General features: G+C 33.9%; 1 protein-coding gene across 1 annotated transcript in view; it reads right to left on the bottom strand.

Annotated features, from left to right (window-relative positions):
• Positions 1–12,501, bottom strand: part of LOC106473947 (neuronal acetylcholine receptor subunit alpha-7-like) — a 26,614-nt gene that overhangs the window by 12,874 nt on the left and 1,239 nt on the right. Inside the window, exons 2-3 of the mRNA XM_013934635.2 lie at positions 11,511–11,764; positions 1,796–1,990 (exon numbers count right to left, since the gene is read on the bottom strand). Coding sequence (XP_013790089.2) covers positions 1,796–1,990; positions 11,511–11,764 — 449 coding nt within the window. The remainder of the gene's footprint in view (positions 1–1,795; positions 1,991–11,510; positions 11,765–12,501) is intronic.

Raw genomic sequence — 12,501 nt, forward strand, 5'->3', positions numbered from 1 at the left:
TCTGTAACAAAATCAGTGATAAGAACAAATCGATAACTGTAAGTAGTTCATAGGCAATCTGTAACAAAATCAGTGATAAGAACAAATCGATAACTGTAAGTAGTTCATAGGCAATCTGTAACAAAATTAGTGATAAGAACACTGTAAGTAGTTGCTAGGCGATCTGTAACAAAATCAGTGATAAGAACAAACCGATAACTGTAAGTAGTTGCTAGGCAATCTGTAACAAAATCAGTGATAAGACCAAACCGATATCCGTAAGGAGTTGCTAGGCAATCTGTAACAAAATCAGTGATAAGAACAAACCGATAACTGTAAGTAGTTGCTAGGCAATCTGTAACAAAATCAGTGATAAGACCAAACCGATATCCGTAAGAAGTTGCTAGGTACACCTGATGACCATAGGTTGTTGATAGTGAGGAAAAAAGCGTTTAGAATACATAAATATTGATAGCACCTATTATAAATTGAAGGACTATATAATTATATAGATATATATTCATAAGTATAAGAGAGAGTGAGGTTAAAAAATAAAATGCCAAAGAAATGCAATAATCGTTTAACGTATGATATTGCATGAATCAGAGTATATAAAATGTAGCGAGATGGTAACCTAGGAAACAACAGAGATGAAAGACAAGAAAAATATTTAAATGGCTATTATCGTGAAACCTTAACTGCAACATTTGATTAATGGTGGTAGATGCAAGCCCGTGTTTTTAAGTGCTTCGTTATTATATCTACTGAATATCTACTCAATAACTTCAAATCATTTTTACAAAATAAATAGTACTTTTGATATTATATATATAACTTTAGACACAGACATAAATCCACACATAGACTATGTATTCAATTTCAATAACTGAGATTGCAAAAACGATAGCGTAAAGTTATGTTTACAGCATTTGTATATATGCTTTATAAATGTATTTCAGCTGGTTTAGTGTACTTCTATATACCAAAGAGATTAAATACGAGAAAGGACTATTAATTAATCTTTTATACTTGTAGTAATTATGAAGATTTAATTTTACAATTGTATAGATTGGATACATTTTGAAACGAGATAATTTGTTTATGATGTACATATAAGAAACGACTGCAATCATCTGTAAGCTTGTTTGTTTGAAGTTATGCACAAAGCTACACAATGGGCTATCTGTGCTCTGCCCACCACGAGTATCGAAACCCGGTTTCTAGCGTTGTAAGTCCGCAGACATACCGCTGTGCCCCTGGGGGGGGCATCTGTAAGCTTTCACATTTTTAAAATAAAGTGTGCTCTGCCCACCACGGGTATCGAAACCCGGTTTCAAGCGTTGTAAGTCCGCAGACATACCGCTGTGCCACTGATGGGGGGCATCTGTAAGCTTTCACATTTTTGAAATAAAGTTTTGTTTAAGTATAACAACATTTTACCGGAAAATGGCGAATACTACGATCGATATGTTTCCATGAATAAAAAAAAAAGACAGGTGAACACATGTCGAATACGAAATATTAAACATTCTAAGAAACAATCGATTTTGTCGTGACATTTTTGAACTTATTTCTAAAGTAAAAATTTTGGAAAAGTTATTGTTTTTGTATGCAACAAACGTAGGACCTTACATGCAATGCAATCATTATTTCATAACACTGTTTGTTTTTAAGAGATTTAATGAAACCAGCAGATCTTTCGATTTGCAGTCCCGTGGAGAGCATATTGAACACGATGTGTAACTCATGAAAATGAACATTAAGTATATTTTAAGAGTATTTTCTTATTTTTTTTTTTTTGCGTGACAAAACGTACCTAGAGTGAGTTTTTCTCCAGAATCCGGGGGCAAAGTGAACCCTAGAAGAGCCATTGATGATATGAGAACGCAGGGAATGATTAAGTTGAACCCATAATAAAGAGTTCGGCGACGAATATGGATGACAAACGTAATGTCAACGTACGGCTCCGGACAGCAGGCGTAATATATAACGTTCCTTTTACCACGTACTTCTAAAATTGAAGAAAAAATGAGAAGGGAACTAAGAATCCATTCATACAAACATATATCAATATTGTTGAAAAAGAATTTGGAACTACCCTAAGAAAAAAATGACTACAGTGTGAAAATGTAGAAAGAGATCTAGAAAAAAAAAAAAAGACAAAGAGCGAGAAAAAACGAAAATAAGTATCAGAAAGGTAATACAAACGGCACAAATAAAAAAGAAAGACAAAACTGGGCTGTGCAATGGATGTGGATTGAAAAAAGAAACCGCGACAGCTGGATATAGAACAATGTGTCTGACTACAATCGTAGCGTTATCTAGCGGATTTATTCTTTGTTGAGGCCTCTTTAAAAACTCACAGTAATTATGCGCCTTCGATTTTAGTAAGAAATAGTTCTGAAGAAAGTTTTTATGTTTCTAAAACGAAAGGAATGTTGGAAAAGTTTCATGAAACACTCACAATAACAAGAAAATGAGGGCAACTGTTAAAAGTTAAGTGAGAATTGAAAGTCTTGTAAAAATACACACTTTGTTTCGGATATTCGCGTAAAGCTCTACAAGGGCTACTTGCGCTAGCTGTTCCTAATTTTAAAATTGATAAACTAGGTTTGGTTTGTTTTGAATTTCGCGCAAAGCTACACGAGGGCTATTTGCGCTAGCCATCTTTAATTTAACAGTGAAAGACTAAAAGGAAGATAGCTAGTCATCACCACCTACCACGAACTCTTGGGCTACTCTTTTAGCAACGAATAATGGAATTAACAGTCACATTATAACGCCCCAAGGCTGAAAGGGCGAGCATGTTTGGTGGGACAAACTAGGAGAAAGGGAGCTATTCAACATCACCCACCGCCAATTCTTGAGTTACTCTAATCGAAAAGTAGGATTCGACGGTCTCTCCTATAACGCACCCACGGTCCCACGTGCGGAGTGCGATTCTGTGGCAAAACTGCGAATCCCCAGATTCACACCCTCCAAAAAAAAAATCTGAGAAAGAGAAAATAAAGTAGTAGCTCAGACATGATGAGTTGGGGAAACATAGTATGATAGCTTATGAACTTTAATAATATTACAAGAAATAAAATATTTTCATGGATTCATTATACTAGAAACTATTGGCTTCTGAAGAATGTATTGTACTAGAATACCTTTGGATTTGATTAATAAAAGGGGAAAATTAATCGTGTTTATAAAATACGTATTTTGTTGTGACATCTGGCAGCACTCGCTGGTCATTGGAACATGGACAGCACATTACAACAGTTCAAAGACTATAAGTTTAACTAAGACGTTTCAGTTAAGTACTTATTCTATGGCTGTGGGAAAAAGACCTTCATGGTTCTACAGTTTTATGGTTGTTGTAACATTCGTGGCCAGGTGGTTAGGGCGCTCGACTCGTAATCTGAAGGTCGCGGGTTCGAATCCCCGTCACACCAAACATGCCAACCTCCGACTTTGCCTGGTCCCAAGTCGAGGATGAAAAAGGGCGTGGTGTTGTTGCGGCCCTATGCTCCACTGGGAGTTTACAGGAGTTCATGATTGCTACACTTATTTTAAAATTATTCATTATTGGTATTATATTATGCTTGATGATATAATTGAAATATGAGAATAATGACCGGTGTCTGTTGCAGTTAACAGTTGAAATTAACCTACCGCCACGAGGTGATAACTGAAGATCACGAGACGATGTCAGTAGAGAGATCATTTGTGTGTGTGTGTGTGTGCAATCTTTGTAACATGGGGTTTATGTGTAATGATTACCAACTTTATTCAGTCAATGTATCACACAGAAATCGAAATGAATAAATATGAATGTAATATTCAAAATTTTTTTTTTATGTAACGATATTCATAAAAAAAAACATGCGACTCTAATACAATATATAGCTCGTGTTAGAATTCTGGCAGGGATAATTAATTATGAAAAATTTTGTAATTTCGGATGAAAAGAATTACATAAATAACTTTCTAATAATTTAAAATTACTGGAGACTTATTTTTTTATTTTGTATCATAATGTATAAATAGCTTCTTTAGTTACTTCCATATTGTCTATTACTATTCCCCATTAATACTTAATACTACAAACCGCTTCTCCATATATACTAGGAATAGATAAGTAAGACACTACACAATAAGATATACGCCTTATGATTAAAGCATTGTTCCAGACAATGATGTTTGCATGTTCATTTTACAGTATTGACAAGCGGTAAAAAGAAGGATTGCGTTTTTCGTAAATTACTGAATAGATTAATACAAAATGGGTATAGTATGATATTACTCTAATCTAAAATTGTATAACATAAACATACAGTTTATTCTACACGCACTCGTATACAGGTTTCAACAAGCACGTGGTTTAAAGCATTTTATTTAAATGTCCAAGTAAGAACCAGGCCTGCTTCAAATAGTGAATAGTGGTCTTGCATTATATATATATATATATACCTAAAACAAACGTTATTAAAAGTAAAGAAAGAGTATTTTTCATTACTTTAAAATTAGAAATTACAACTATAATAAGACTAAACACTCAGGATACCCGCATTATGTAAAATAATCCACAATCATGATTTTAGTAGCATAAAAAAAAATGTATTTCCAATAATATGGCACAAATTTATTAGCATTAAAAAACAACAACAATAGGTTTCCAATACTATGACATGACTTTATTAGCATTAAAAAACAATGGATTTCCAATAATTTGCCAAGTTCAAAATTTCACAAATAATGACTAGTATGTTAGTTATCTATTGATTGTTTATATTATTAAAACTTTTCCTGTCATTATTGTAAGAGAATCTATGGCTATTTATACTATAAAAACTTTTCCTGTCATTATTGTAAGAGAATCTATGGCTATTTATACTATAAAAACTTTACCTGTCATTATTGTAAGAGAATCTATTGGTTAGTTATATTATCGAAACTTTCCCTGCCATTATTATAAGTAAATCTGTTGGTTGTTGATATAATCGAAAGCTTGTGAGCTGACTGATATTCACAACTGTTAATTAATATTTAAAATAATTTTTAATATTTTTTCCTTTTGTTTTGTTTGTTTTTATATTTCGCGAAAAGCTACACGAGGGCTATCTGCGCTAGCCGTCCCTAATTTAACAGTGTAAGACTAAAAGGAAAGTAGCTAGTCATCACCAACTCTTGGGCTACTCTTTTACCAACGAATAGTGGGATTGACCGCCACATTATAACGCCTCCACGGCTGAAAGAGCGAGCATGTTTGGTGTGACGGGGATTCGAACCCGCTACCCTCAGATTGCGAGTCGAGCGTCCTAACCACCTGGCCATGCCGAGTCTCCTTTTTACTGACCAGGCATGATAAATCATTTTTGAGGGATGATTCATTTTATGGTATTTACAAAAAAGTAGCTCATGTATTTTTTAAGAGCATTTGTGTTAAAAATAAATAACTCAATTTATACGTAGATATTTCACGTGACAATAAATAGTTCACATATTTTAAACAGAAATCCGCATCAAAACTTCAAACTACATCAGCCTCTTGATATGGCAAAACTTTTAAATAAATTGTATATCTTAAGATGAAGAATAAAGTTTTTTGTTAATTTAAGCTTTCATAATCACGAATTAGTTGTCAAACCTTTTAACAGTAAAAGTTTTGTTTAAATGTTTATCCAAATTAGTAACTTTTACTCACTGATCACATGTTTAAATGATTTTTCTTAGATAATACGTGTTTGTAATCTCAACAGATTCATTGATTATTTTGTTAAATTATGGTTTTAATATATTTTCTCTAACGCAGATTTTTATTTTGTATTTTTTTTTCATTTTTGAACTTTGGACATTAGCTACCGGCCAGTTTTAGTGTCAAAAAATATTTATGAACAGAGATTTTAAACGTAAATTTGGTCCTTATGTAAGTTTTGAAAAATGTAACAATTTATATACAAATTCCGATTTTATTGAAAGAAGAATAGAAACTAATAATAGTTTTGTGCAGCCAGCTACATGCTTGTTTTTCCATAATAATATGTCCAATCCAATGTAGTATGTCGCGTATTTCGCCTTAGTGACAAAGAAAATATCACAGAGAAATTCCTTTTCTCCACAATTGCTTTAAATAGGCAATCTACTGCACATGTTAATGGCATACTTATAACTTGATTTGGTGCAGTTTGGGAAAGCTCAGAGTCATCTGAGCTGATGGTTCTGACAGGAGATTTACTCACAGTAGCTGAACAGCTCCTGACAAAGGTACGCTTGAAGATTAAATGACACTAGGAAAATGTCGAAATGTGAAGTTGTGTAGAAAAATAAAGGTATTGTCAGAAGTTACGAAAAAAAACCCCATATTGAATGGCTAATAGCTTACGTTTTTTAGAGCTTGTTTATATGTCAAATTATTCGTGCTTTACGTTTGTGAATAACTTTAAAAAACACGCGCTTTGGAATTTGCAATCAAGAACAAAAATGTGTAATTTATTCCGGAAATACGTTTCTTTCGAAATACATACTCTAATTACATTAAACAGACTTTTAAATATTCACTTAAAGCTTCTAAACCTTACAGCTACAAATCTAAATTGTCATATCACGCACAGAAATGTACATACGAATAGCACAAGATATGTGAATCTGAAGAAAATTGTTATCCGGCTTTAAAAATTTAAAAACGCATAGTTTCAACCGTTATGTTACATGCTTTTAATATTTCCTTGAGATAATTTTTTTAGCTTGTTTCCACTTTAATCAATATCTCGCTTTCGATTTCACGCCTTATTAAAGACAATCCATTCAGGCGACACACTAACATTGGAGACTTATTTTTTCTTAAGCAAAACTTATCAACGCTCTTCACTGAAAAAAACTAAATCAGCCGTCTAATAGCCTATTCGTTTGATAGGTAATATTTTAGTGTTTCAGCTTCTTATTTCTCAAATTTAGAAAATTCGAAGCCTAAAGTGAATTTAATCCGAAAACTGTTCAAATAAGTTAAAATATTTATAGGTAGAAAATGAAATCATTTAAGAAATAGATAAATGACAGTCAGAAAGAAAGTTTAAGATACACACAAATAAAAAGTACTTTCTTAAAAAAAAAGCGTTTGTGAATTTAAGCAATTCGATCTGATAATTTAAAAAAATCACCAAAAAAAGAATAAATTGAATCAGCGAAAATGTAGTAGCTGAAATTAATGTAATTAATCCACTAAAAATAAAGCGATTAACATAGGATATAAATTATAGAATTTTCATTTATTGAAAATATGACTTCATTATATATTTTAACTTTGTAAGAGGATAATGTAGAGATTAAATAATATTAAAAAAAGTATGCTAACTATTTTACTAATGAATGTATGTAGTTGGAGGGTTTGTTTGAAGGTAAGGGGCTATCTGTTCTCTGCCCACCACGAGTATCGAAACCCAGTTTCTAGCGTTGTTAGTCCGCAGACATACGGCTGTGCCACTGGCTGGGGGGGGGGGGCAATTGGAGGGAAAATAACACTATTAAGAAAAAAAAAGAACTTATGACGAACATTAGAGGAAAAATAGCATTTTATGCACGTTGTTATTGTTGTCAGTCCTGTTATGAAATATGTTTTATTTATTCAATTAAGAGATAGATAGGGGAGATATAAGCTACCGAGGGGGGATTAAACATGAAAACAAATTTAGGGATATCAGAAATTCACATACTTTTCACGTTATACACAAGCTACATTAACAAAAAGAATGGACAAAAGAGGTCAAAGTGGAAATTTATAGAAAATAATAGAAGCAAACTGTGTTGCTGATGTTGAATAGCTCAAGACGGCTATAATTTTGAATACGACCTTTGATATGCAGTCTGTATGTGTTTTTCAAAGCAAGATCACATCGAGCCGTTTCTTGTGTCCACCGAGGGAAATCGAACCCCTGATTGTAGCGTTGTAAATCCGTAGACATACTGCTGCCCCACCAGGGGACAGGTATAAAAGTCAATCTTGGCAGAGGTAGAAATAATCTCTTTCGGTAATATCAATGTAATATTTATTAAAAGCACTACTGAGTTACCTGTTTAGTTGACGAGCAGTCACATAATGGGAAAATGTTGGGTTTCCTGCTTTCTTTTTTTTTGCTGTATTAATGATTTTATAGGACCGAAAACACAGAAACTTAAGAATATCAATAAATCACAACTAGAAAAAATGTGCTGTAAGCTTTTGAACTAGATGAACAATATATGTGTTTGTTAGTTTGAATAAAGATGTAGGCTGAATTAATCAGAAAATTTGAGGGTTCATGATTTTTAAGTAATTGCAGCTTTTGAAGAGGAGGCTTGCATAGTAGAACGAAGCGATTAGTAAAATGTCACTGTTGCGGTATGACACAATTGTAGTGTAAAAAAAGCAACTTCAAAAACATTTTGAAAAATGAAGTTATATTCATTTTGAGACATAAAATAATTTCAAACAATAGTTATAAGTATGAAAAAGAAAACGTATTGAGGAGTGGAGACATCATTTGGAAGTTTTGGGAAACGATATTAACTATTTGAAATGGTCAGACTATAACTAGTTAAGAGGTTAGAACACACCACTTTTCTTAGTTGGAATTGAACATATCCCTGGCCTCGCACAGTAAATAAACCGTGAAAGCTTCAAAATTGAGTTTTAATGTCTCAAGTTGAGTTGTAATGCCTCACGTTGAGTTGTAATGTGTAATGGTGAGTTGTAGTCTCTCACGTTGAGTTGTGGTGTCTCAAGTTGAGTTGTAGTGTCTCAAGTTGAGTTATAATGTCTCACGTTGAGTTGTAATGCCTCACGTTGAGTTGTAGTGTTTCACGTTGAGTTGTAGTGTCTCACGTTGAGTCGTCATGTCTGAAGTAGAGTTGTAATGTGGAAAACCATCAGTAGGAAAGCTAATTATTAGAGACCAAACACGAGGAAACAAAAGATTATTCAAGTGCGCCATATATGGTTCTTTATCAATTTTAAATCTGCCTAAGATAAGAGAAGAAGGAGTCAAGCTGGATCCCATTTCAAAAATAACTCCGGGACTAGAAACTATGGATATAACTATTAAACTTTGGAGTCTAAACAGAGTTTTGCCAATGTAATGTATTTATATTTTCCAAAACGTTGTGAATATGTGAAACTTATTTGAACTCGTGCAGTGAAACAGATTCGCTCACTAATACAATTTACTGTGGTGAGTAAAAAACAAACAGATGTCAACGTTAAAACACGACTTCTTGTTTCTTCTATCTAAAGCAATTATTGATGTGTTTCGCCAATGAACCCGCAGGACACAAAGGAGATAGATCAATTACTCTAAATTTGGGAAAACTCGGAGTTATCGACAAATCCTATAGTGTATGAGAGGTTTCGTTCAGTAGCAAAATCAAATCTTTTCCGGACATTGTGAGCAAAGCGCGCGTAAAATCAAATATAATATAAACGTATTAATCGGAAAATCGTTAAGGATACACAATTAAAGTAAAGTATTTATGCTTTTTTTATGTATTTGTTTCTCGGGTCATATCGTACACACTTTTAGATAGAAGGGAAGAACCCTACACCTAAATATTCAACGAATCAATAAAACTGCTTGAATAAAAAAAAATCCCTTTCTGACGATAGACGGCTGCAAGTCACTTGTATAAATAAAAGTGTCTGCTGAGTATTTGCTGTCACCTGAAATGATTGATATTATCGTCCTTTGGTAGGCTTTCAATGCGATATCCTGATGTGGAGAGGAAACATTTTATCGTTATACAGAACTACATGCCAGATAAGACTACTTCTGAAGAATATACTTAAAAAAGTCAAGTAAGTGAACCATTCATATCCACTTCAAAGCAGTGAAATAAATGACGATCAGATAAGGTGGCTTTTAATTGTCCAAGAATGTTATATTTAGTGGTGAGAATGGGGTGATGGTTCAACTCTTTGTGGAAGTATGAATCCCCCTTTGGAGCCAAAAGTAAACTTTTCACTTACGCTCAATACTAGGAACTAACATCTATCACATAAAATCAGCGTTGTTAGGTTAGAAACAACACTAAAGACAGGTGCTTTAGGTTGATCTTTAAAGTATTTTAAGAGCATACGATAATATGATTTATCTTCTGCACACTAAACCATCAATTGTTAAAGTTATCGCAGCTTAAGATGTTGTGTATATAAGGACATCAGACTGTGGAGTAAGACGCTATCATGTACATCCCAACCCAAGATAATATGTGTGAGAGAATATAAGATTGTGTAGTAGGACGTTACCATGTATATTCTAGTTCAAGATGGCGTGTGTGTGTGTGTGAAGATATCAGACTGTGTAGAAAAACGTTACCATGTATATTCCAGTTCAAGATGGCGTGTGTGTGTGAAGATATCAGACTGTGTAGAAAAATGTTACCATGTACATTTCAGCTCAAAATGGCTCGTTAGATATTGAAATGTACAACAGAACGTTGTAATGTACATCTCAGCTCAAGATAGAGTGTGAGAATGTCATGTGCATCTCAGTCAAGATAGTCTGATGAAATTGAACTGTACAGTAGGACGTCGTAATGTACATCTCAGCTCAAGATGGCGTGCGAGGATACCGGACTGTGGAGTAAGTAAGACGTTGTCATGTGCATCTCAGTCAAGATAGTCTGATGATATTGAACTGTACAGTAGGACGTCGTAATGTACATCTCAGCTCAAGATGGCGTGCGAGGATACCAGACTGCGCAGTAGAAGGTTAGAAAATGCACTCTTTCTAATGGTTGAGATTACACAATTCAGATTAGAATGGCGTGTTATAATATCAATAAATAAGTCGGTGCTCAGTGCTTGGAGTATGACAGTTGATTATAGTATGAAACTTGTGATGTCTACTTTACTATAATCACTATAACAATGCTAATATAACACTTATAATAATATAAGTAAAAAAATCAACACTGACATAACACTAGTTATAGCTACAATACTGTAAATATGAGTCGAATATAACATAACTGAATATATATATATATAACAATTATAATTCTATATTATACCTGCTATGTTTGTAAGAATAAAACTTAAGATTGACACAAAACTAGTTTTACTTTCAATACTGCATTACAATTAACACTCTCGTACCACCGGTTACACAAAGGAAGATATCTTGGCCTCTGTGTACTACCGGTTACACAAAGGAAGATATCTTGGCCTCTGTGTACTACCGGTTACACAAAGGAAGATATCTTTGCCTCTGTGTACTACCGGTTACACAAAGGGAGATATCTTGGCCTCTGTGTACTACCGGTTACACAAAGGAAGATATCTTGGCCTCTGTGTACTACCGGTTACACAAAGGAAGATATCTTGGCCTCTGTGTAATACCGGTTACACAAAGGAAGATATCTTGGCCTCTGTGTACACCGGTTACACAAAGGAAGATATCTTGGCCTCTGTGTACTACCGGTTACACAAAGGAAGATATCTTGGCCTCTGTGTACTACCGGTTACACAAAGGAAGATATCTTGGCCTCTGTAGAAGAGTACAGGTTTTACTTACCAATCATATCCCACTCTCCGTTGCTAATGTAGTTTGATAGGTCACCTTCGTTGCTCGATAACCGAAGATCAAGAGCGCCACCATCATAGGTCCAAGAACCAAACTTCATCACACATTGTTGATCGTCAAAAGGAAACCATGTTATGTCGATCTTACACGTGCTCTTGAAGATGCCTGGAGGAATGTAGCTACAGCTGCCATTGTGACGCACAACCACATTGGTTTTGTACGTGCTGTCGATTTGTTCATCTGCGCTGTAGGGTAAAGTTAATGGCTGTTAATCAGATAATTTTAAATCAAACGAACACATGTCATCAACTCGGACATATACTTTGAGAAATTCATGAAAGTAAACGTCTTGGACAAGGTATAGAGATAATATACAGAATTATACCAAGATTACATGTAAATATTTAAATGATGTGTCTACATTTATATATAATCGCATCAATAACTTGTGGTAATACGTCTATATTACATATCAGTATTCGGTAGATACGTCCATAAGTCTGAAGTAAACTACAAATCAGTTTCAGTTGTTTTGTCTACCTGTGTACAGTAAAAGCTACATGTAACTATTCAGGAGACATGTCTATAAGTTTACATTAAACCCATACACCAGCTTCAGTTGTTTTGTCTACCTGTGTAGAATAAAAGCTACATGTAACTATTCAGGAGACATGTCTATAAGTTTACATTATTTTAAATTCATACACCAGCTTCAGTTGTTTTGTCTACATGTGTACAGTAAAAGCTACATGTAACTATTCAGAATACATGTCTATAAGTTTACATTAAACCCATACACCAGCTTCAGTTGTTTTATCTACCTGTGTACAGTAAAAGCTACATGTAACTATTCAGAATACATGTCTATAAGTTTACATTAAACCCATACACCAGCTTCAGTTGTTTTGTCTACCTGTGTAGAATAAAAGCTACATGTAACTATTCAGGAGACATGTCTATAAGTTTACATTATTTTAAATTC

The sequence above is a fragment of the Limulus polyphemus genome, unplaced genomic scaffold, assembly GCF_000517525.1.
Source record: "Limulus polyphemus unplaced genomic scaffold, Limulus_polyphemus-2.1.2 Scaffold6662, whole genome shotgun sequence".
Classification (NCBI taxonomy): Eukaryota; Metazoa; Arthropoda; class Merostomata; order Xiphosura; family Limulidae; genus Limulus; species Limulus polyphemus.